Here is a 25,807-nt window from a genome sequence, read left to right as displayed (position 1 = left end):
CCAGAGGGCTCCATAGGACTGCAGCTGCAAGCAGTAATTCAGCAAAACATGCAACTGGAAAGCCGTCCTCGCTCTACTTAGGTTTCTTGACCATAACTACATTGAAAAGTCAAATATTTATTATCATTTCATATCCCATGTCATTTTATTTGAAGGGCGTCTTTTCAACAATTGGACAGGGATAATCATCATTTTTTTCGGTTGTTATTAGCTTATGTACAGTTTTCACATGTACAGCTTATAATGTTGGTTAACGAGTATTATATTGAATATTACATTTCACTTAGCGTTAATCCAAAGCAATTTAGAATAAGTGCAATTAACCTTGAACTCAGAAAGTCAAGACACCTACAAGTACATTTTCTTTAAATAAGCAATACCATTATAAGTGCTGGTGCATTGGTCTCAATTGACCTAAATATTCTAAGAATATATCTATTTTTATATATATAATGCCCAAGGTGCACTTGGAACAAGTGGGTTTTCAGTTTGCAACGGAAGATCTAATGTCCCTTTCAAATAATCTAAGTGAATAAAAAAAATTAACTAAAGAAGTAAAGTAGCAAACATTCTGGTAATGATAATACAATGCAGGATTGGGAACATTCCTACATCTGTTGCTATCTTTCTTTCCTAGTAGAGAGACCTGCTTTCATTCATCAACATTTCTCAATCATTTTTGAGAGTGTGTTTGTGTGTTGAACGTCACCTCCTGCTGGCTGAACCGTAGCGTTGGTAGGCGGAGTAGAAGCTCGGTTAGTCCCTCTTGTCTTGTCCTGGAGGATTGTCACAGTTGATCCCAGGACCTCCACCTGCAGGCCTGTTAAAAGCCTTTCTTCACAGACTGCAGCAACATTTTGACGGTGTCCGTCGGACCTCGCATTTGAAGATGCCGCTGTCTCGTTCCCTGTCCATGACGTCCCTGAGCGGGGTGCTGCCGGCCTGGGAGGAAGAGGAGCTGCCTGTGGAGGACCTGCTGCTCTTTGAGGTGTCCTGGGAGGTCACCAACAAAGGTCAGATCACGTGAAATGGTGCTTTAATAACCCGAAAGAAATGAAATGTCTGAATTCATGCATGATTCCAAGTGTAGAAGGCCTTCATCCAAAAAATTGCAAATTATACAGTGAAAATATGGATTTATTTAGACATGCACAACCTTTTCATTTCAAGTATTTAAACAAAGTATTTTGGAATCAAAGCCAATACAGAAAATGTAGTGGAACTTCATTTTAGCACTTTGAGAGTCTGGCAATTGGTAATATTTTGTGTAAATCTGTGCCTCTTTACCTTTTAAAGAGCAAATATTGAAATACAGTGAGCATGGACAGAGGCTGTTCACTCTAAAAAGTTAAACATTGACCTGCAGATAAGTGCTGAAAGAGGAACCGCTTGGCTAGTATGTTGGCCGTTTAAAACTCCTGATGTATACATGTGAGAAAATTAAAGAACAAAACATGAACAAAAAAATACTTTGACATTTACAGTAAATAAACTGGATGAATACATTCCTGGCGTAACAATTTATAAATGATCACATGAAGCTTGACTTTCTGACATACTACTGATGTGGGGGTCATGATCTCTGTACTTTGGGTAATGTGGAGGTTTTGCAACATGTGTAACATTCAACTCAGGCTGAAATCTGGTGTGGAAACGGTCCAACAGTAACTTCACATTTAGTTTTTTACCCCATGTGATACTCTTGAATACGGCCAAATACAAACATACTTTACACAAACACCATATCTGATTAATTCGACAATATTAACAATCATCCATGTGTGATGTTTATTCCTCAATATGTATCTTAATATTATTCTCAACCAAATACCAGTTCCTTATTTCCTGCAAAATGTTTTTACTCCAAGATGTATATAAAGTGTAAACTTCACTGATGTTTGAAGATGTTTATATCTTGACACCTTTGAGTCTGGAAAAAAATCATTGCTAGATTTGTTTGGCCTATTACAAAATAAATACTTGTTTGTTTGATAAACTAAACTAAATATCAACCTCAGGATTACTAAAGACCAATTTGAGAATTTCTGTTTGAATAAAAGACTATTTCAACACATCAAAACAAATAATACCTCTGACTTACAAGAGCCAAAACTAACAGAGAAGTCAACTGCATAAAAGTTCTGAAATAAATGTTTGCCTTGGAACACATGTTCCTCTTCAAGTCTCTTAATAACTACAAATATGGATATTTGGCCCATTTCACTTGCCTTTAATCGGAATAATCAGGGCTTTATGAACATGAAAAAATGTGCATTAAACATTTATGGTAGACTTTAGGTTTTTGAATAAAAGTGCACTTTCTTTATAAATGTGACCGTGTCATTTACCAGCCTATACCTGAACAGTAAGACAACATCAGAAACGTGCAAAAACATTTGACGAGTCAGACTATGAACCTGATCGGTTTGACTTCAAAGGGATCAACATGGTAAGTTCACGAAAGAATCATAACCATGAATAACAATATGCACATGTGACTTGAACTGCCATAAAAAAAGATGTGGTTGCAAACACATTTTGGAGGCCATAGGAGGCGGAGCTTTGACCTATGTTGAGGAAAAACAGGGTCCCAAAGATAACCTGAGTGACCTTCATCTGTTAATATTTGAAGGTTGAGAACAAGTTTAAAAAACATGCTTTCTTTTTCAATTTGAAGTTGGAGGAATCTACACAGTGCTCCAGACCAAAGCCAAGATCACGGTGGATGAATGGGGGGAGAACTACTACATGATGGGGCCCTACTACGAACACAACTTCAAGACACAGGTGGAGGCCTGCGAGCCCCCCAACCCCGCCGTCAGGAAGGCCATGGACGCCCTCATCCACAACGGCTGCCAGGTGACTGTGTGTTACACAAATTGAAATGTCTTATGTCTATTGTGGAGACATACGTAGGAAGGCCGTTAATCGTAGGATTTGTGGCCCAAACTCAAAGTATCCTTGAGCAGGACTGCACTGTGTACCTGTAGCTTCATTTAAAAAAAAAAAAAAAATCACTTGATTGGCTCGTCAATAAAGACCAGCAACTATATGATTACATACTTGTCAGATATTTAATACAATACAGCTTTAAAACCTCCAACCCAAGGTGCTGTACAGTCAAATAAACAAACAAAATCACACAGCGCAGCTCACACACCATAAAACAAGTACAAGTAAAAAAAACAAAAAACAATAGACAGTTTAAATGCAATAAAAGCAACCATCTAAAAGAGAATTTAAGAGAACATTCAGTGCCTGCAAAGGTTATGGAAACTCTTTGCATTGCTAATGTTATATAAATAATACGTTAACTAGTCCATGAAATGTCCTTTACCTTCTGTGTATCGGTTTAAGTTGTACTTCATCAATGCGTTCACATTGATGAAGGGGTTAGAATGAAACATAAAGAAGAACAATTGAAGTATTACTCAACTCGCTTTTTTTGTCTAAAATGTCCTAATTGATTTGATGTGGTGTTATGCATATTGTTTTTACAGAAAGAACACCCTAGCCTTTGCTGTTTCTTGTAGGCTCTAATATTTTCTGTCATTTACAGTCAAATGCAAACAGTAAACTGACTCAACCTACATTTCTTGACTTTCCCGACATATTAGTAAGTTTAACCAACCCACAATATGTACAAGTTCCCCTTACTCCTGCAAAATGCTTTGAAACTCAAGCCAAATGTTTTGAAGGTTAAGCTTAGTAACAGTTGTAGAGTGTACCTCTTTCTCTGAGCTTCCATTACCGATGTTTAGTTTAGTTTATTTGTTTATAGTGTCGTGGACAGTCCCCAATCAACTGTCCCAAAAAACTGTAAATGGGGCAGCTCTAGCCAACATGGCTAATTTCCAGCTGTTGTCCCCGGTCAGATGATAATAGACACCCTTAAAATCACAATATATCAATGTTGTTGATGCTGCAGGTTCATTTTGGCCGCTGGCTGATTGAGGGCAGCCCCTTTGTGATCCTGTTTGATGTTGGCTCTGCGGCCTGGAACCTGGACCGCTGGAAGGGGGACCTGTGGGAGACCTGCCAGATCGGCCTGCCCCACAACGACCGGGAGGCCAATGACTCCCTCATCCTGGGCTCCCTCGTCGCCTGGTTCTTCAAAGAGGTCAGCAGCTGGGCAGCCTGAGTTCTAAAAGAAAATGAGTTTAGCACTTTTGGGTTCTCTCGTCTTGAGGTCAATTGTTTCTTGAAGGCAGATGCTTGAAATAAGGTATGTCATTGATATAAGCTTATGAGATTTTCTTGTTTTTTTCTACAACATGCATAAATCAGTTAATCCCGCACTCGTAAAACATTTTTTATACATGTTTTAAAAAACTGTGGTTGCTAACAAGTGGCTAAATGAAATTATTAAACGTCATCACGCAAAACTCGCTTGGTGATGAGTTGAAGTCATGTCACCGTCATGTAGTTTGTATACAGCATTGTTTTAGCTATTTACTAGTGGCAATTGTACTTAAGCTTAAAAAAATGTTAAGAGTGGTGTTAATGTGTGGAGATTATCCCGCGGAACAAAACGTATAAGTATGATAAACGTTTGTTTGCCACAGAGCTTATTTTCTGCAATTATCAAAAATCCAATGGAAAAATCCAAATAGCTTTTAACGAACTAGCCGTGGCGATGCTAACTTCCGGGTTGACCTACAAAAATACGTCTTCACTGCAACACTCTATAACTGAATTCAAATTCCACTTTTTCCTTCCTGCTGCTTTTTGTGCTTCCAAAGTGTGGATTGTGGCAGCTCCAGTTAGTTTCACATGAATTTAAACATTGCTATTTCCAACCCAGTTTTTTGTGTTTTCCAGTTAATAGACCAGCTGGGAGACGAGCCCAATGTCATCGGTCATTTCCATGAGTGGCAGGCGGGTGCAGGGCTTATTCTCTCCCATTGCCGCAAGATTCCCATGGCAACGGTCTTCACCACACACGCCACCCTGCTGGGACGGTATCTCTGTGCTGGGAATGCAGACTTTTATAACAACCTGGGCAAGGTGAGAGGTCAGGAAGGTTGGAGTGGAGTTAATATAGATGCATTCACACACTGCTGAAAACTAGACTGTAACAAATGTGAACACAAGCAGTCTTCGTTTTAGGCCTTTTTCAGTTCAGTTTATATTCAGAGCTTACATGGTGCTTATTCATATATAATTCATATTAGTTAAATTACCACAGACATCAAATCTTGAACCATTTGTGATAGAATTAGTAATGTAAAAAATATAAAAAGAGGTTTAAGTCCTGCCTACTTTTATACTTCCACCTGACTTATCACTGTATAATGACAAACTGAAACTTCAGTAAAGACTCCAATAAACAGTTTATCTGAATAAGCATTCATTTTGCATTCATTGAGACAATTTAAAATTATTTGTATACAGTGGAAAAGTGAGTAAAATCAGCATGGAGTAGCCAGACATTTTAACTTTTACAAATAGTCATCCTCATTGGTTTCAATTGGTTTTCAAGTAATATATTTCACGGATTTTGGAAAAGGTTTAAGAGTCTAGAAATAGATCAATCTCAATCTTGATAACATGACAGGATATCCAGATATGACCTTTGACCAAACCTAAAATGTGTCTCTCTTACTGCACATGTGATTCAACACAAGGCTTTATTAAGGACACACATGCACTCACAGTTCTGTTCAACCATATTAATTTCCACATTCAGGCCAAAAAGTTGTAGCCTTTGAAAGCCACTTAGAGCATCATTAGGCATGTTGAGGTGTGTGTGGGGGGGTCAGTGTGAGGTTTGTAATTGGCTCTGCTCTGCGCACATCCTAAAGGTCAGCATGGAGCGAAAGGCCACTCTCTAGCTCAATCGATAGTTTCCAAGATGTTTGTAACCCGTAGCCTGGATAGGAAGTCCAGGAGAACTCAACAACTTCAGTGGATTCATATCAACTAGCATTTTCATCGTTGAAATGTTGAATGTAACGCACTATGCCGCCATGATAGGGGAAACAAAGCGTAAAATGAGAGCTTCAAACACATGTTGTACTTGAAAATAAAAAGTGAAATGTTGTTAGTTTAAATGAAAATGGTTTGTTACGCAGAGAAATCCTTATTTTTCTCGTTTCATGTTCTATTGTCTGTCCTTAGATTGTGAGAGCATTTCACAGTTGAATTAGCTGTGCGATGCTAACCAGATCGCTAATGCTAATCCATCCAAGCAAATAAAACATGAACTCACATTTACAGTATGTCAGGTCGATATAAACCGCTTTAGTCCAACCATATCTTACAGAAAGAGGATTAATTGCATTCAGACCATGGCCAAAGTATGTAGAATGGTGTAAGTTACAGTTTTCCAGAGAGCAGGGAACTTCAATAGCATTTAACGGCAGGTGTCTTTGTTGACATGGGAATGTACACTAATCTACCAACGAGTACTAAACTATATCACAAATATTAATATTACACACATAAGATTGATCCTTCTACAATGAAGACATGCACAAACTATCAACATCAATATTGTAATGGGTGTTTTTTCCAACCACCCTATCCTAACACTGTTTAACAGTCCGTTAAAAGGATGTAATTACATTCTGTGTGTGTTTTAGTTCAACGTTGACAAGGAGGCGGGTGAGAGGCATATCTACCATCGGTGCTGCCTGGAGAGAGCGGCGGTGCACTGTGCTCACGTCTTCACCACCGTCTCCCAGATCACCGCTGTGGAAGCCATCCATATGCTGCACAGGAAGCCAGGTGGGGAAGACTTTCACCGTTGCATCTTGATACTTCACAGTGTGTTTTGTTGTGAGGATGGTGAAGTCAGTCAGTTGATCTATTCGTCCAAACAACTCCCGATATCTTCCAAGCTATCAGACAGATTAGGGCAATAGGATCAGATTTTTCAATGATAGCTTCTTTTTGGTGGTTGTGTACATGACGATAAATAACTTGAAACTAAAGCTCTACTATTGCTGTGTCGATGGCACAGATGTGGTGACCCCCAATGGCCTGAATGTGAAGAAGTTTTCCGCCATGCATGAGTTTCAGAACCTGCACTCCACCAGCAAGGCCTGCATCCAGGAGTTTATCAGAGGACACTTCTACGGGTGGGTAATTGTAGGTAGTTTTAGATCTCTAGATTGTAAAAGGAAACTCGTGTTTTTCAGTGATTTATAAAGTGTATTTTCTCAGGGCCATTCCTATATAATCTTAAACATTGTACTTCAGGAAACAATGTATTCATGACTGTATAGTTTCCCCTAGACCTGATTGTTATTCTTCTCATTCCGGCAGTCACCTGGACTTCAACCTCGACAAAACGCTCTTCTTCTTCATCGCCGGACGCTATGAGTTTACCAACAAGGGAGCTGATATTTTCCTTGAATCACTGTTAAGACTCAACTACCTACTAAGGGTAAGGTCCTTTTTGTATGAATAAAAAGTGTGAAAGCCGACCTTCAAAAGAATTATAACCTTGTTAAATAAATAATATGTGCATATTTTCCATTTCTTTATCCGAAAAAAGAATCACTTCTGTTCCCCTGTTTCATCTTTTCTCACAGCTCCACAAAAATGATATGACAGTGGTAGTTTTCTTCATCATGCCAGCTAAAACCAACAACTTCAATGTGGAGTCACTGAAGGGACAGGCGGTGCGCAAGCAGCTGTGGTAGGACCTGATTTGTTTTACATAACAGTTCAATACCAGCAAACATGCGGTATAAGCACTTTTTACTGTATGTACAGAAAGCCTCTAACACTCAAAATCAACTTATAATTGAGACATCAGCAGATATTGTTCTGATGGAAATTATGAACCATAATCGGATTTGAGTAATTACAGTGACAGAGAAGCTTTCTTCTGCTGTAACCTATACAGTAACACACATTTAGACCAGGGCCGAAGATCATAAGTGGTGTGAGGTTGATGTAGCACATAAACGCCTCTTTAGGGACGAGGTTGACGTTTAAAAACAGTGTGACTGACACTGAAGATTGTTTTGATGACCTATATTACTCTCTTATGGTACCAACTGTTAACATTGGTTGAATAATGTACGTGAGCATTGCTAAAACATCATATTGAACAACATTAGTTTAGGGAATCCTACTGGTAACCTGACAGGCCTACTGTAAGCCAGTTTACAAACCTCTAGACCTTAAAATAAATCCTACACTAACAGCATGGTCTCTCAAAATCCAAATTCCTTTTGTATTTGTCATTACAGTAGAGGGGGTGGTCATTATTGCTCCTTACAAATGTTTTTCTTTGCAGCACCAACCATACTGTACAAGTTGGTCTCAGTTTCCCATTTCATATCATGTTCAGCATATGAATTTGGGTTTTGCGAGTCTCGGTTACTTACTAAAAAAATATATACATTAGGGCTGCTCAGTTAATCGTATTTTAATCGCAATTACGATTATGGCTTGCAACGATTTACGAAAACAACGTAATCGAAATAAAACGATTATTTTTTTATTATTATTAATTTTCTTTTTTTTATTAACTTTTTTTTGTATTGGTTTTTCAGTTGAGATATCCTTAAAGTTCAGGGTAATCAACTGTTAAAAACATACTGTTCACATTTTTTTTTTCAATAAATTGATGTTTTCAAAGTAAATGGATAATTGTTTTTAATAATCGTGATATCAATTATTGACCCAAATAATCGAGATTATGATTTTTGCCATAATCGAGCAGCCCTAACATACATTACTAAAAAAAGGTTTCCATTTCCCTTTCCCAGGGATACAGCTCACTCTGTGAAGGAGAAGTTTGGTAACAGGCTGTATGATGCTCTGCTAAAGTAAGTATGACACTGTAGGTGAACCCACAGTCCTATTGATTTTACAATGTGTACATCTACACTGGTCCTCCCTGATGAATGAGGAGAATGTGTGTTCCATGTTTGTGTTTTATTGTTTGCTCTGTCCAGAGGGCACATCCCTGACATGAACTCCATTCTGGATCGAGACGACTTCACCATTATGAAGAGAGCCATCTACGCCACTCAGGTAATGGAACCTTTATATTCTTCTATTCAAAATAAAAACAAATACTGGCATCTTTTTGACGAGTCTTGAAAATTAAAAATGACCAAAACACACCTGTCCACTCTTTTGAACAAAAACTCCATGCAGAGACACACCCTCCCTCCGGTAACCACTCACAACATGATTGACGACGCAACAGATCCCATTCTTTCAAACGTCAGACGCATCGGCCTGTTCAACTCCAGGAACGATCGCGTCAAGGTAGACAGTGGGCTTCCTCTTTGTGTTGTCTTCTGGTGTCAGTCTGTGGGAATTTTCCAAATTGCCTGGTGATAATAAAGTACAATTCTGACATCATTTTGGTCGGAACAAGAAGGGCTTCATGTGAAAAATTATTTCGTAAAAAGAATCTAAGAGGCTAAACGTTTGCAGCCATTCTAGCAGCTTTTAGAGTCTATAGGCCGTTGTTAATTCACAAAATAAAACAAGATTGTCATTGTCAAGGTGTTGTTCGTGGAAAAGGGTTTGTTTTCGTGGAACCACCAATGTCTGTACAAAAATGTTTACATCTTGTGAAAACTCACTTCTAGAGGCTTTAGAGTAGAAATCAGGGATTAACCAAAGCCACTAGAATCCAAAAATGTGCTGGAACGTACCAAAACATCGATAAATAATATCCTGGTAGTGACAGAATATGTTTACTTCTCATGTTTCTACACCATCTTCTAGATTATCTTCCACCCTGAGTTCCTGTCCTCCACCAGTCCTCTGCTGCCGATGGACTACGAGGACTTTGTTCGTGGATGCAACCTTGGAGTATTCCCCTCCTACTATGAACCATGGGGTTACACACCTGGTAACCTATCATTTCAATGTGCACATACATCCACAGATTCCACACACACAGACGTTCTACATCTCTACATGAGGCAATGAAAGATTAGTCCTTGTGAATTCTGTGGGACCGGTAAGGCATATGAGCTATTGTTAACCGACTTAGACGTAAACATCGTGTATAATCTGCAATCCGCTCCTTCAGCCACAAATCGAGGAGCGTTTTAATGGCTTTTTGATTGGGTGTTTTCTAACTTGATACCAATTCACATTACTACAAATAATACCGTACCGTTTGTGAGCTGTGTTGTATTTCCCCAGGTGAGTGTACTGTTATGGGCATTCCCAGTGTGACCACCAACCTGTCAGGTTTCGGCTGCTTCATGGAGGAGCATGTGTCAGACCCTGCTGCCTACGGTGTGGACAAACACACACACACACACACACACACACACACACACACACACACACATACATACATACATACATACATACATACATACATACATACATACATACATACATACATACATACACACACACACACACACACACACACACACACACGTTGTATTATTATTACTGATTAATCTCAAAGTGCCAAGAGCTGTTTCATTTTGAGGGACTTTTAGATTGACACTGGTCTATTCTGCCTCTTCTGTCTCTGTCAGGTGTTTACATCTTGGACCGCCGTTTCCGCTCAGCTGAGGAGTCGTGTAACCAGCTGACCCAGTTCATGTTCAGTTTCTGCCAGCAGTCTCTGCGCCAGCGCATCATCCAGAGGAACCGAACAGAGAGGCTGTCTGACCTGCTGGACTGGAGATACCTGGGACGGGTCAGTTTCCCCTGCATCGGCACTAAATAGATGTTTGACAGCAGTCTTTGAATCCGTTTGTCTGCCTAAAAAAAATTGATTTATTTAAACAGCAGATTAGGTTGTTTGAAATTGAGCTTGATTGGAACGAACACCATTATATTCTTCAACTGGATGTAAATGTGGAGTTATCTTTAGTGTTAGTACAACGAAAAATATCTTTTAAAAATGTCAAAACAAAACAAAGAAAACTTGCCAAGATGTTCGGTCAAACGTTGTACAGTTGTTTGATGTAGATCTCTGCTGACTTGTGTTTTGCAGTTCTACGTACACGCCCGCCATCTGGCACTCAACAGGGCTTTCCCCGACAAGTTCAAGATGGACCCCATGGCCACTTTGAAGGTAAGGAAATGTGTTCAAAAAAATTGAGAATTTGTGAATGAGTGACAGAACTAGAGAATAGATACCAACAACGCTCCATCTAAATAATTTCTTTGAATAATTGAAATGTCCATCACATTTTGTATCTGCAGTTCATGCATTAGTTCATGGGATATTGCTGAAAATGCCATATACTTGTTAAAAAATGCTTTCTACAGTACCCCTATTTTCCTTTTGACAACTAAAAGGTGATCAGATAAGATATACTTTATTGGTCCCAATTAGGGTTGTTTGTTTGGTCACAGCAGCATGTTAAAACAAGGCATTGCACATCATTTGAAAAATAAATATGAAGTGGTAGATAAAATGATATTTAAAAGTAAATAAAATGTCCACAAAGGGATGCAAAATGGGTGTCATCCTCCTATTTGGGACGGCTGAAAATCTTTTCATGGCTGTAGGTGATTTGACATTTCAAACAGCAGCTACCAATTGATATTATTTCACATTACAATATTCACAATTGTTTATTTGGCTCTATTTATTACACTTGATAAGCAATGAGAATCAGTCTCCTGTACTGCCCAACACACACAGTGGAAACTTTTTGATTTAATTGACAGCCTAACATTTGGATGAATGACAGGACATCATCGTGGAGTGTGATGACGTACATCACTCGCTGGGCACCGATATTTGATGCAAATTTGATACATATTTGAAGTCAAGACAGAAAGGAAAGACATTAAGAAAATGGGAATATGGGGAAATCAAAGGCAGGACGGTATGAGTTGGGCTTTAATAGGGGAAGAGTGGATAAAGAAGGAAGGGATGTGAGTGAAAATAAAAGACAAGTAAAAGGAGATGAGAAAACGAACAGGTGGCTGGAAAAGGGGAGGAAGAAAGAAAGGAATAGTAGGATTAATGAAAATGAAATTTATTCTCAAAATACATTGCAGCTTTTTACCTTTTTTGAAGTGAATGTTCACTACAATCTACGATGCAACTGACTGTAATGGATGATCTTGTTGCTTGAAGTATTAAAGTTCAAAGTCTCGGTCAGCTGTTTTAGATACAAATGGATATTAAATTGGAAGACAGACAATATTACGGTAGCAGAGTAATGTGAAGTTATACCTTTGTGTCCACAGACAGAAGGTTTCCGTTACCCTCGGCCCTCCTCGGTACCCGCCTCTCCCTCTGCCTCCGTCCACTCCACCCCCCACCACAGCGATGTGGAGGATGACGATGATGACGATGATTATGAGCCCTATGATGAAGATGAAGAGGCCGAGAGGGATCGACTGAACATCAAGGCTCCCTTTGTGCTGGGGGACGTGCAGGAGGGAAAGTAAAAGCAACCTGGAGAGTCAAGAAACTGAGATTGACTATTGACTATTCCATTGATCTGGAAATGAATATAACAAATAAATACATTTTAAAAGTTACAACCCTGAGTGGCTGTGTTGATTTTCTAGTAATCTTTTAGCCAAATATAAGTGAAAAAGTAAATATTTGAGTATGTATGCTACATTGCAGAGATGCTGGTTAATCAACAAAGTCCAGCAGTGAAGTTGGCTGATTAGATCTGCTGGGTTCATATACTGTATTACCATAACATTTATTGTATCCGTATAGCCGGAGGTATTTATAAATGTAACGTTTGTTTTTTCTACTTTCTTACCATTATGTCCACCTATTGTTTTCAGAGACGTTGCACAACAATTGTATTTTTAGAATGAAGTTTGACCTGCAAAATTACGCTTAAAAAATAGATGCTTAAAAAACAGCAACTCTCTCTTTGGTAACATCCTTCATTTACATGACAATATCATCAAACCTTGATTTATCTGTAAACTTGATATGTCATCATAAATACTGTATTTGTATGACCTTTAGGACATTTTGGGTGTCATAATGGTTTTGAAACATACCTTGAATATTCTACCATGGAATTTTAAAACACTTATCAGACAATATCAGACCAATAGTGCTATGGATTCAAACTCCTTTTATTAAAACATCACATTTCAAACATTGTCAGATAATTTATAGATACAAAACAACTGGAATTGTACACAGGACTGAAGAAATTAAATGTATGAAAGACGATCAAAAGTATTCTCTCTTCCACACCGGCAGCTCCTGGAAATACACCTCATTTGGATTCTCCTTAGCTGGAGGATAAAAAGAGAACATTAAATTGTGGAATAATAATATACAATATATATGTTTTTTGTGTATTAGACAGAGCAAGAATATAAAATCTTTAATCTAAAACCTTTCAAAGTCCTTGTCGACTTCATTTACACAATCATGCTGTTCATTGTATCTTTAACCCAGTTTTCTTAAATTTAACCAATAAAACCCTTGAAAGTTTTGGAAGATCCTTGAAATGGATGCATGTGTGAGAGTTTTGGAAGATCCTTGAAATGAATGCATGTGTGAGTGTAACCTGTTAAAAACGGTATATAAAAGCTTTTTCAACTGGTAATTTAAGAAGAACAGAATCAATGTTGCCTTTTTCTCGCAAAGAGAAAAAATGATATGCACTACTAACTAACTAAAGCTTCAAGTTATATAAGTAGGATATAGAGTTTTAATCATAACGGGCTAATGGCTAGATCAATATTTACATTTATTGACTTTATTTATTCATTCTTCCTCTTCTGTAACCAAACCTTATTCCCTTCATGTGCGACCTGCAGAAATTGATCCAGCTGCTGTGTGTTGGATGAACAGATTTAGCTCTCACCTCCCTCTCTGGTCTGCTGCAGGAAGTTGAGCAGGACGGCGGCGGCCTGGTCCACGCTCAGATTCTCTGTGTTCTGACTGCGGGTCTCTGACGGGGAGAAAAAACACCAAACAAAGATTATCTACCTGCTTAATGGGCCAAAGGGGGATTCCACTTTTAAGACCGTTTTTGGAAGCTCTTGGGGAAACTTTCTTATATTTCCCATAAAATAAAGGAAAAGCATGTTCTAATAAAATCTACAATTTTGCTTAAAAACATTCGTCCTACCTAAGTGTAATGTGTCATAGACATCTCCTTCTTTACGATCCTCTGAGATGAATCTTCGTCCCTCTGGTAATCCAAAAATAGATTAAAAGGTATCCAACGCACGGGAATGTAACGTAGAAACAGGTACGCAACTTATCTAAAGCTAGAGCAAGACAATTGTCAAATAAATACACAAGATATTAGATACACAAGATTCAGAAGATGAATAAATATACATGTTTTGCAGTATAACTCATTAAATGGAATTGTTTTTTCACAATGATCGCTCTTCTTATTTCATCACAAAGTCAAATAGACTGACTGCCTTGTTTTTCATGTTTAATGGATACATAGAAATACTGGCAATGATTAAATAAAACAGAATTAAACAAAAATCCTTTCAAAATAGAATTCCTTGATTGGTTGATTGAATTAAATTCTCGTATTTCTTTTCTAACATTGAACACTTTGGGTCTCCATACGGACAGAGGATCAGTAGGTGAATACATACGAGTGCCCTTAAGGTACAGCATAGCCTGCGGGGTCCAGTTTCTCCGTTGGAAAGAGCCCTTTAATGAAGAAACATATCTTAAAGCTGAATTCATCTGATGCTTCTGTTTATACCCAGGGTTCGGAGGGTTACTTTAAAAATGGAATCAGTAACCTAATCAGAGTATCAAAATAGAAAAGTAATGTATCCTGATTACTTTCCGTTACTTTTGGATAACCTCAATATCAAATGCAATGCAAATAAAAGCAAGAGGGAAAGAAAATAACAATGACATGTTTTTTACTTAAGTGATTGGAACAATGTAACTTCAAAAAAGGAAAATCTAAATGTAGTAACAGTAATAGTTTACAAATGGTGTTTAAGCTTTATACATTAATTAAAAGCAAACTGTATTTTTGCTTAGTATATTAGGTGTCTACCTACTGCATTAAAAAAGAAAATGTATTTAACATATGAAGAATTAAAGTAGCCTAAATATAAACTATAAAGAACATTAATTCAGTATGTCTACCTATAATTGTTGTGGCGAGAAGTTGGGGTAACTAATCCATTAAGGATTACCATTTTTCATGTAATCAGTTACTCCCCAAGCCTGTGTATAACCCCAACCCTTCTGTTAGATAACACTATTTTAGTTGTATTGATTTTTAGCTCTCATTTTACCATTGAGTGAAATCCTTACTGTCAAAAGTTGTATGCATATGATGAGGTTTACCTTTGGTGCGCCCCACGACTGTGAGATAAACGACGCCAGCAGTATAAGGGTGAGCAGGCCAACATATGTCAAAGTGATGGTCCTCAAACCCTGTGGAAAATAAAGAAAAATGGTGTTAATTCATAATTTGTAACCAAGCAAAATGTCTCGGATACTATTGTTAAAAAACACTTCCCAGCTGTCGAATGATCCTTAAAATCTCGGAATTTCATGGGCTTCTCAGTATTGCCAGTATTAATAAATCAATTAAAGTTTTCAAATTCCGTAATGCAATCTAGGAGTACACTCCAGTCCATTGCAAATCATCTTACCACCAAATTAAAACAAAGCCTTTCATGCATTGTACTTGCCTTCATGGTGTCAGAGGTGTTTGCAGCCTTGTGTCCAGCAGAGAGGAGGAGGCAGTCAAAGGTTCAGGATACTTGCTGGCTGGGACCCCTCTCCCAGTATTTATACCCTCCCTGCTCCACGCTCCTTCACGATGCCTGCAGCCATAGGTCAGGCCAATTTGTTGAAACGGGGGCGGTGAGGAGAGTGAATGAATGCAGCCATCCATCGATTCAGCTCCTTCCATTGAGAGCCTTGTAAATACCTCTGCATTAAAACACCTGCCAGAAACACGTCAGCTCCCCCGTGTCAAAATTACACACGTTGGAGCTGCATGCTGTTATTGACAAATGTGAATTAGTCCTGGGTGATGAAGGCACGGTCAATATAACAATGAGTAATCACTAATATGTCCCCCCTCTGTTTGTATTGATATGTTTGCACCTTGCTCACTGGAGCACAAAGAGGAGAGCGTTGGATTTATGAATCAAAAGGCCACACTTACCATTACCAATGCAATTATCCGAGGCTGTGAGGGAAACAGGGAAGTGAATGTTCCTGTCAATGATGTCAAACGGTCAGCAATATACGATTACATTCCAGGGAAGCCCCATGGCACTGAGAAGAAAGAGGGTTATATGTTATTAGAAACACTGAGGTATTGAGTCCAACTCCCCCAGAAAAAAATGCAATTAACATGTTGGCTATATTGCTGATTAGATTCCTTTGAATACATTTAAATACCGAGGTGGGTAACTAGGTTTCTTTATCTCCATGTTTGAAACTGATTTTTGATCGTTATTGTTGAATTGGTGTAAAATATTTGCAGATTATGTAAGGCAAGGCAAGGCAAGGCCAGTTTATTTATATAGCACCTTTCAACACAAGGCAATTCAAAGTGCCTTACAAAAAACGAAAGACATTAAGAAAATGGCATTTAAAATCAGTCATTAAAAAGAAAAGATAATAAAAATAAACATTAAAAGAAGAAATGCATGGATAAAAGTTACAGTGCAGTTTAAGATGTGAATAGTTCAATTAAAAAGAAAAAGAAGAGTCTTTAGTCTGGATTTAAAAGTAGTCAGAGTTGCAGCGGACCTGCAGGTTTCTGGGAGTTTGTTCCAGATATTTGGAGCATAATAACTGAACGCTGCTTTACCATGTTTAGTTCTGACTCTGGGGACAGAAAGCTGACCAGTCCCTGAAGACCTGAGAGATCTGGATGGTTCATAATTTAGCAGGAGGTCAGAAATGTATTTTGGGCCTAAACCATTCAAAGCTTTATAAACCAGCAGCAGTATTTTGAAATATATTCTTTGACACACAGGAAGCCAGTGTAAAGACTTCAGAACAGGAGTGATGTGATCCACTTTCTTAGTGTTAGTGAGGACTCGAGGAGCAGCGTTCTGAATTAGCTGCAGCTTTCTAATATATTTTTTAGTGAGACCTGTGAAGACACCATTGCAGTAGTCCAGTCTACTGAATATAAAAGCATGGACACGTTTTTCCAAATCCTGCTGTGACATTAGTCTTTTAATCCTAGATATGTTCTTTAGGTGATAGTAGGCTGATTTAGTAACTGTTTTAATGTGACTGTTGAAACTCAGGTCAGAGTCCATGACTACACCTATATTTCTGGCTTTATCTGTTGTTTTGAACATTGCAGACTGAAGCTCAGCGCTAACTTTTAAACGTTCTGCCTTGGCTCCAAAAACCATTACCTCAGTTTTATCTTTGTTTAATTGGAGAAAGTTCTGACACATCCAGTCATTGATTTGTTCAATGCACTTACTCAGTGTTTGAATTGGAGCATAGTCTCCTGTTGAAATTGTTACGTAAATGTGTGTGTCATCCGCATAGCTATGGTAATTTATTTTGTTGTTTTTCGTTATCTGAGCCAGTGGTAGCATAAAGAGAAGAGGCCCCAAGATGGAGCCTTGAGGTACCGCACATGTCATATTTGTCAACTCAGATGTGTATTTACCTATAGAAACAAAGTTGTTTCTGTCCTTTAAGTAGGATTCAAACCAATTTAGAACTGTTTCCGAAAGTCCTACCCAGTTTTCCAGTCGATCTAGTAATATGTTGTGGTCAACAGTGTCAAACGCAGCACTGAGATCTAATAATACTAACACTGAGGTTCTGCCACTGTCTGTGTTTAAGTGGATGTCATTGAAGACCTTTACAAGAGCAGTCTCAGTGCTGTGGTTTGGACGAAAGCCTGACTGGAACACATCGAAACAACTATTTAAATGCAAAAAATTACTCAACTGTTGAAAAACAACTTTTTCAATGATTTTACCTAGAAATGGCAGGTTTGATATGGGCCTGTAATTGTTCATTACTGAAGCATCTAATGATTCTTTTTTAAGAGCGGTTTAATGACTGCAGTTTTCAGGGCCTGTGGAAAAATACCTGAGTGAAGAGATTTGTTTACTATATGAAGTAGATCTGAGGCCATGCAACGAAAAACATCTTTGAAAAAATCCTGTTGGAATAATATCAAGGCAGCAGGAGGAGGATTTCAGAAGTTGAATAATGTCCTCTAGGTTTTTATCATTAATCTGATGGAATTGTGTCATGATGTCTGAATTGATGTTAGGTGGACATAGGTACAACACATTTGCTGTTCCTGATGCAGAGGCACTGACTGCTTGTCTGATTTTCTGAATTTTGTCAGTGAAAAAGGAGGCAAAATCATTGCATGCCCTGGTGGATAGAAATTCAGAGGCTACTGACACTGGGGGGTTAGTTAGTCTGTCGACGGTAGCAAACAAGGCACGTGCGTTGTTTTTGTTTTTGGTAATGATGTCAGAGAAGAAAGACTGTCGTGCGTTTTTCAATTCCAAATTATAAAGGCCAAGTCTCTCTTTATAGATTTCAAAGTGAACCTGGAGATTTGTTTTTCGCCACCTACGTTCAGCTTTTCGACACTCTTTTTTTTCTGCTCTCACGGTCATGGCCTTTCTCCATGGAGATATTTTCTTCCCAGTCACTTCCTTTACCTTAGTTGGAGCAATGGCATCTATAACATTTTTTATTTTTGAATTAAAATGATCTACTAGCTCATTTACTGAGATGTTAGCAGGGGCAAGTGTGGAAGAAAAATTCTGAGTAAACATTTCCCTAGTATTGTCAGTTAAATATCGCTTTGTGGTTACCTCTTTTTGAAAAAAATTGTGAACAGAAATGGAGCTCTCAAAGAACACACAGGAATGATCAGAGCGTGCAACATCAGTCACCACAACCTTAGAGATATGCAGACCCTTTGAGATAATTAAGTCCAGAGTGTGCCCCTTATTGTGCGTGGGCTCCGTCACATGCTGAGTCAGTCCATAGCTATCAAGAACACAAAACAGTTCTTTAGCCCCTATGTCCTGGGGGTTGTCAACATGGATGTTAAAATCACCAACAATGACTAGACGGTCAAAGTCAATACACACTATCGACAGCAGTTCAGTAAAGTCATCAAAAAAGCTTGCACAGTATTTGGGTGGTCTATATTTAGGAACAGAGCTCGAGAGGAGCATTTCAACTGAAGGGCCACATATTCAAAAGAAGCAAAGTTCCCATAAGATGTCTTCCTGCATTGAATGGAATCATTGAACATGTAGGCTATATAATCCAGATTCAGTTAAACAAAAGCTTAAATTATTAACGCTTTACAAAGGGTTTTAAAGAGAGCTACCAAAATATAGTTTATAATGCCTTTTGTTAGCTGTAGATGTATTTGTTTTGTCCATAATCAATCAAACAAAAATGTTGATGTGAACATGAAAAAGATCGATCTAAGAGGATGTCAAACATCTTTTATGTGTCACAAATATTAATAACGTAAGCGCCAAGCATGACCGCGGCAACACGCGCATCAACATTTCATGATCCAGGTGCAATCAGTAAACATGGAAACCTGCAGGAGAGACAGAAAAACTCCAGGGACGATGCCCCGATGTCGAGTTGGTAACATGCATGTTTGGGATATGTTTGCATGCAGATGGAGATGAATGGATGCTGATAGAGAGGGAGAGGAGGCCTGAGCCAGCCCTAATTATAATCTTTGTTAATGGGAAAGGTGGGGGAATAGGATACTATGAGCTTTTTTTTTTTTTTTTAAATAAGATGGTGTCTGACCATTGAGAGCTTTTTTTATTTGAGTTTCAATTATATTCTGCATTTTCTAGGGAGCCATTGCAGAGCAGTGGGAGAAATATATTGTTTGAAATATGCAAATATATATGCAAATATATTGTTTGAAATATGCAAAAAATACATGTGGGTATGTGAATGTTGAAAAACCTGATTCATAGTGTGTAGATATAGTCACTAAACAGACAGGAATAAACAACCAGAAACAAGATTGATGGCAGATAGAAAGCTTACTTCCATAGTATATTTACAACAAAAGTGCCATACATACATAGTCATTTCACTAACTTCAATTTGAATGCTCCCAACAGAAAAACCCAGTTAAATAGTCTATGTATTCAGCTCCTGGGTTGTCGTGGCTGATGTCTGCAATGCTGAAGAATTTGTTTTTAAAAAACAAAAGAAGCAAATGAATGTGGATAGCTAGGACTCTACCCCAAAGTGGTTCTCTAAGACCTGATAACATTTAGATATAAAAGGTCTGTAGGTTCACAAGCACGTACTGTAAAGGTGCCTCAGAGTGGAAGTTCCCAGGTTGTAAAAGAGTTTGATTATATACATTCAGTGATGAGTTTAATGTGTGAATTCTTAAAGAGATCTACCAGGATCATACCAGTTTTTAAGTGATAATCCATTATGGGATACATTTGGTTTTGGTTTTACCAAGACCCAAGTTGAAATTGACCTGAAACATTTAGTCTGCAAACATTTAAAAAAGATAAAGTTTGACAGAATTTGACTTTCATACAACCCTGCTCTTCTGGGATGAAAACTACTCTTTAAACATCAATGGTGTGCAGTAATGAGACAGGAGAGGTTGGTACAACATTTTTTCTTAAATAAAATATGTAAAAACTCTGAGTATTATCCTGTTAATGACTAAGCAACCTTGCTTGCTTGCTAGCAAAGCGGCTAGCTAAGATAGCTTTTGTGACAGCATGTACCTGGCTAGCTATTGGGTTAGCCGTTAGCTAAACAGCTACAGTAGTTTGCTAGCTAGCCTCATGAGTATTCACTACGTCACAAAGCTTCTAGCACCAACTGGATGAAATTCACCTTCCATGTGTCATCTCAAATTGGGTGTTGCCTCTTTCTGTTGTGAACAGACTTTAATAGTTGTAACAATACGATTCAAAAATATTCTAGTATGATGCCAAATCACCTCACTAGAGATGAATTAAAGCACTGATCATTCGATGAAAAATCATTTATGCTGAAGTACTCATGAGCCAACTGTAATCAGAAATGACATGTAACAAAAGGAAAATATAACAAAAGCCACACTTGGTATTTAAACAGCTGCGAAAAGAAAAAATAGACCAAATGTCACAGAAAATCTGCAAGAAGCAGGACTTTAGTCCAAATAAAGTCAAAGCACAGGCACAGAAATGTTGCAATATGGCGAGCTGCATGTCCAATTCTCGTCCTTGTGGAACATCAGTATGCTTGACAGTTTTTTTCCATAGTGTAAGAGAGTCATGTAGACAGAGTCGATGGTGCTTTGAAGGAGTCTTCCGTCTTCCATTTTCGTGCCAGATGCACTCAACAGTGAAAGGATCGATAGCTTTTGGAATATTTATTGTAGTGACCTTAGTAACTCCACCCTTTAGTAACAGACTGGTGGTGCGACGCTCTGATGAACCTTTGATTGGTAGCACTGACAAGGGAAATTGCAGACAGAAAGTCTTTGGCTGCGGGGGGGGGGGGATTTGATGAGATTGTGATGCTTTATAAAACCTACTGTTCTCAAATAGCCTTCTCTGGGTACAAAGAGTCTCTGTTATACCATGGTGTTGCTTTCTCCCGCCTTGTCCACATACTGAAAGGAAAGAGAGAAATAGTCGTAAGCATCATCTTGTTGCTTTTCAGCTTCTCTGGTTTAAAAGAAGCAAACATGATTTGGCACACAGACCTGTGAGCGCTCAAAGAAATACAAAATGTTAGTGAGACACCACTATCCTTATCATTTAGCATTTAATAATGGAAGGCATGCAGGACTAAAAGGGACACACAACAGGTAAACAGGACAAACAATACATTTCTGCCATTTTTGGTTCTATTGTTATTACCAATTGGAATTATTCACACAGATTGACCCGTATGACTGTCAATTTTAATATCACGGTGTACTGTTACAACCCTTTTGCCAGCTATAGTAGATCAACAACTGGACCTGTTAACAGTCACTATGCAATCAACCTTCCAACACAACCTATTTTGCTGGACAACATTTGCTTCCACTGGAAATATAATGAATGTATCATTAAAGGGGACAACTTGGACTTCAGTGAAACTTGTTTTACCCATCATGTGTGCCTTTAGAGCCAAATATGATTTTAAAATATTGTTAAACAATGACTATCAGCTCCCTAAGCAAGAGCAAAAGCTTTCCCTTCTATCACGTTTTTAATGAATATAGTCAAATGTTAATAAAATGTAAGCATGCAAGGGAAATATCGGCAGTGACTGACCACAGCTGCTGATTGTCCTCAGAGCCTTACGAAGGCTTTAATAAAAACACACAGACAGAGACACCTCAAAACAAATATTCCCACACAATAGCACAGTCGCAGAATATCCATCAGCCACAAGCAGGCTAAACCTGGGAGTTTTAGAGTTAAAAGTGGCAGTCGTTGCGGACCTCATGCATTTGAACCTCTAGAGTTAATGCCATGACAACCCTGACATCACAGCATTTACAAAACACCCCTTATCAGAAACAGCAATTCAGAAATAGACATTCCGGAAACGTTTCCTCCGATTTTAAGTCCTCCTTCAAGTGGATAACCAATCCAGACCAACTCACAGTACCTTTTCATTAAACCAGCTGTAGGAGCTAAGCTATCATTGGATCGGGGGGGCATTTTTTTATTCTTTAGAAGACGCATTCTTTGAACAGGGTAAATAATAAACAGGAAAAGCCATGCTGCGTGTAAACAGGGCAGAGCTGCAGGGGGGCAGCAGTGCCGGGTGATACGTACTGCGCTGATGAAGGGAAGGTTCAGGATGGAGCCGAGGACTGGTATTCTTCTGATGAAGCCCACTATAACTGGGAAGAAACCCCTGGATGTGAGGGGAGTTAAAGAGAGAGAACGAATGAGGGGAAGAGATAAAAGCAAAGAAAGAGAAGTTAGTAAGCATCCTAACTGCATGAAACAGAAATGCAACACAATTAAATTAACAACATCCATACAAGCACGAATATAAATGATTTGATTTTAACATTAAAATGCCTGTGTAGTATGTGTTGCTTTATACTGTTGATAGTTAATGAAAGGAGGTACACGTCAAACAAGTCTTAAAGCATGCTAGTATTGTCAGTATGCTGTTCCTGTTCTCAGCTTGTCCCCGCTTTGTTCCCTCTTTGTTCCCTCCTACCTAAACAAGAGGAAAAAGCCGTAGATCTCCAGCACCACTCCGATGATGGGCCAGCCGATCAGAACCACCAGCACACCACCCAGGAAGAAGCTGGTGGCCTTCATTTTATGTTTCTGGAAGAAGAAACGGAAGGTCCTCTCCAGCCCGATGACAAAGGAAAGTCCAGCAACAAACAGGATCTACGGAGAACAAGGGGGAAGAGAGTGGTCTCTTATTGGTCCTTACAGCTGTGCCTTGGAGACTTTTGACTACACAGAGTCTGCATTACAAAGTGAGTGTGTGGTGTGGAGGACATCTTGGTCTAGGATGGAATCGAGGATCTAAGAAAGATATGCTAAGGAATGCATTATAGGAATGTATGATTCAGTTATTTTGAAGCTTAGAATTAGGATATTTGACCGTTCTTTTTGAAAAGTGAGACCGGCAAAGCTGGAGGAGAGGAAACTGAATTTGATCAGTGCAGCAAAACGTAAAGAACGTGTCAGTTTGAGGGCTCAGCTGGTGGATTTAATGCAAAAGAAATGAGGTGAAACCTGTTTCTAAGACATATGATATCAGTCCAATGAGATGAATACACTCACATTTCCAATAGCCAGGAGTGCTTTGTCAAAAAACAGGATCATCCCGAAGAAGAGGAAAAAAACGCCGAAGCCTGTTAATCCCATTCCAATCTCTGCAACACAAATACACACAACAGGAAGGTTACACTCTGCTGTCAGATATTGTTACATAAGCATTGATTTGGAATATGAAGCTGAAATATGACTGGCCATTATTTGACACCATGGCCATCTGCATGTAATGGACTGTTTACCTTTAGCTAACTTGCAGATTTGTATTGTTGTTTTGAATTATATTCAACACTTAAATCAGACTTTAGTTACACCTGGAGTAAATTCACAAGCTAACCTGCAGAATACAAAGTCATTCAAGCTAGCTGTATCAATCATTATGATCAAACATATCATATATATTATTCTGAAATGGGCCAATCTGCGAAATGGGTAATTTTACTTTTGGTACTTTATGTACTTTTGCTTGAGTAACATTTTGATTGCAGGACTTTAACTTGTAACAGAGTATTACTAAACTCTGGTACTTCTACTTTTACTTAAGTAAAATATCTGAGTACTTCCTCCACCTCTGGTAATTTCACTGGAGCTGTACCTCCATTGTTCACTTTCCTTTCAAGCTAGTCAAACTTAGAGATACGGAAATACAACATGAACGTGTGCTACTTTTAATCAACAGCTTGTTATAGTAGTAAGAGTTAGCTTTTTGGGCCATGGGTAATGGAATGCCATGGGGAAAGTGTAAGCTTACTTTCCTTTCATTGAATGCTAATTGCTAGTTAACTCACAGCTCAGCTGCAGCTTAAATTCATAGATGTTCAAATATCAAAAAGTCTTACTCTGGGAGTCCGTTAGCGAAATCATCTTGACGGTGAATAAACAGGTTAATATACACTATAAATAGATAATATTTAAAGTAACATTCAAGTACTCTTCTGAGAACAATTTAGATGACAGCTGCCACTGCAGCAACAGCCACGTCTTCCGGAAACACACCCTCTCGCGATGTCATCTTCCGGAAGAGCGCCGTGTTGCATTCAACGACACTCGCTGTTTATATTGTTGCATAGTGTGAGAAGCCACTGAAATTAAAAGTAGCCCTACGAGTAGTTTTTGCCACAGTGTGAATGAACTATTTAATACAGTTTATGGACCTGACCACCTACTGCATGTAACACTCATGATATCGCTGAAAGGAATATGAAAAACACTCAAATAACTACTTTGCAACTCTATCTACTCTATATCATGATTTGCAATAGTGTGTGCATATAGATAAATCTAATATTCTAGTAAAACACACATATTGGGTTGCATATTATTAGATACTAACAAAAAAGACATATCTAAACTCTCGAAATGTAATGTCATTTTTTACTGAACGTGGGTCTTGAACGCAGCACACTCAGGCTTGGGGTTTGGGCTTGAGCTGGATGGATAGAAATGAATGGGAGCAACAAAGGTTTGAATGGATCTGCTTATCTCAATACATATGCTTATGTCATGGGTTTATAAAGAGAACTCTGACTCAATATTCATCTTAGGAAGCATAGAGTCAAATTACAAAAGGCAGTTATATAAAGGGTCAAGAATGGAACAGAAAGAAGGACGTTGATTAGATTTGAGAATAATTAAATGGCACTATGTTCCTTCTGTGGGAAAGTCAAAGGGGAAAATGTGGGAACTGTCGAGTTAAAGAAAATGTGAAAAAATGTATAAAGTTGCACCATGTATGACACAGAAATTGAAAAGCTAATTGATTAAGTAATTAAACTTGACAAGGATAGTGGTTACAGAAGAAGAAAGCATAAGATATACCAGGAAGGCACTGTTTACTGTTTTTAATGAAAGGGATGGTAAGAATAATTGTTTTAATCACATTATATTTTATTTTATTCAAGAACATATATGAACATCATATAGTGTGTATACAAAAACATGTAGGGTGGACATAAAGTAATACAAAAAACACATATAATAATTTAAAAAAAATACAGTTTCATATTTCAGCTTAAAGGTGGGGTAGGTAAGTTTGAGAAACCGGCTCGAGATACACTTTTTGTTATATTCCATCCATGGAATGCTCTTAACACCCCGATAGCAATGAATATCTTAAGTGCTTTGACAAAAAATCCATTAAAAAAACGTCATCTGT

The 25,807-nt window shown here is 38.3% G+C and overlaps 3 protein-coding genes across 4 annotated transcripts; 1 reads left to right on the top strand and 2 right to left on the bottom strand.

The window, feature by feature from the left end:
* The first annotated feature begins 642 nt into the window (after positions 1 to 642).
* Positions 643 to 12,443, top strand: gys2 (glycogen synthase 2). The gene is made up of 16 exons (XM_034112393.2): positions 643 to 1,013; positions 2,678 to 2,859; positions 3,929 to 4,120; positions 4,822 to 5,007; positions 6,585 to 6,729; positions 6,965 to 7,082; positions 7,270 to 7,390; positions 7,539 to 7,645; positions 8,727 to 8,786; positions 8,916 to 8,994; positions 9,121 to 9,234; positions 9,703 to 9,829; positions 10,129 to 10,224; positions 10,479 to 10,642; positions 10,943 to 11,023; positions 12,154 to 12,443. The coding sequence occupies exons 1-16, from the start codon at positions 890 to 892 to the stop codon at positions 12,355 to 12,357; spliced, it is 2,100 nt and encodes a 699-aa protein (XP_033968284.1). The 5' UTR covers positions 643 to 889; the 3' UTR covers positions 12,358 to 12,443.
* A 582-nt stretch (positions 12,444 to 13,025) lies between these two features.
* spx (spexin hormone) lies at positions 13,026 to 15,724 on the bottom strand. The gene is made up of 6 exons (XM_034112499.1): positions 15,686 to 15,724; positions 15,230 to 15,319; positions 14,515 to 14,572; positions 14,025 to 14,087; positions 13,758 to 13,844; positions 13,026 to 13,179 (listed from the first exon to the last, which is right to left on the bottom strand). The coding sequence occupies exons 1-6, from the start codon at positions 15,722 to 15,724 to the stop codon at positions 13,115 to 13,117; spliced, it is 402 nt and encodes a 133-aa protein (XP_033968390.1). The 3' UTR covers positions 13,026 to 13,114.
* Positions 15,725 to 19,913: 4,189 nt separating this feature from the next.
* Positions 19,914 to 24,663, bottom strand: golt1ba (golgi transport 1Ba). Of its 2 annotated transcripts, XM_034075065.2 has the most exons (6): positions 24,492 to 24,663; positions 23,662 to 23,753; positions 23,081 to 23,259; positions 22,684 to 22,765; positions 22,174 to 22,208; positions 19,914 to 21,521 (listed from the first exon to the last, which is right to left on the bottom strand). In XM_034075065.2, the coding sequence occupies exons 1-5, from the start codon at positions 24,514 to 24,516 to the stop codon at positions 22,200 to 22,202; spliced, it is 387 nt and encodes a 128-aa protein (XP_033930956.1). In that variant the 5' UTR covers positions 24,517 to 24,663; the 3' UTR covers positions 19,914 to 21,521; positions 22,174 to 22,199. The 2 variants fall into 2 exon arrangements, with proteins under 2 accessions (XP_033930956.1, XP_033930955.1); XM_034075064.2 differs by lacking the exon at positions 22,174 to 22,208.
* Positions 24,664 to 25,807: the final 1,144 nt, after the last annotated feature.

The sequence above is a fragment of the Pseudochaenichthys georgianus genome, chromosome 23, assembly GCF_902827115.2.
Source record: "Pseudochaenichthys georgianus chromosome 23, fPseGeo1.2, whole genome shotgun sequence".
NCBI lineage: Eukaryota > Metazoa > Chordata > Actinopteri > Perciformes > Channichthyidae > Pseudochaenichthys > Pseudochaenichthys georgianus.
The sequence above is the reverse complement of the archived record's forward strand: the minus strand, read 5'-3'. Positions and strand labels throughout refer to the sequence as shown.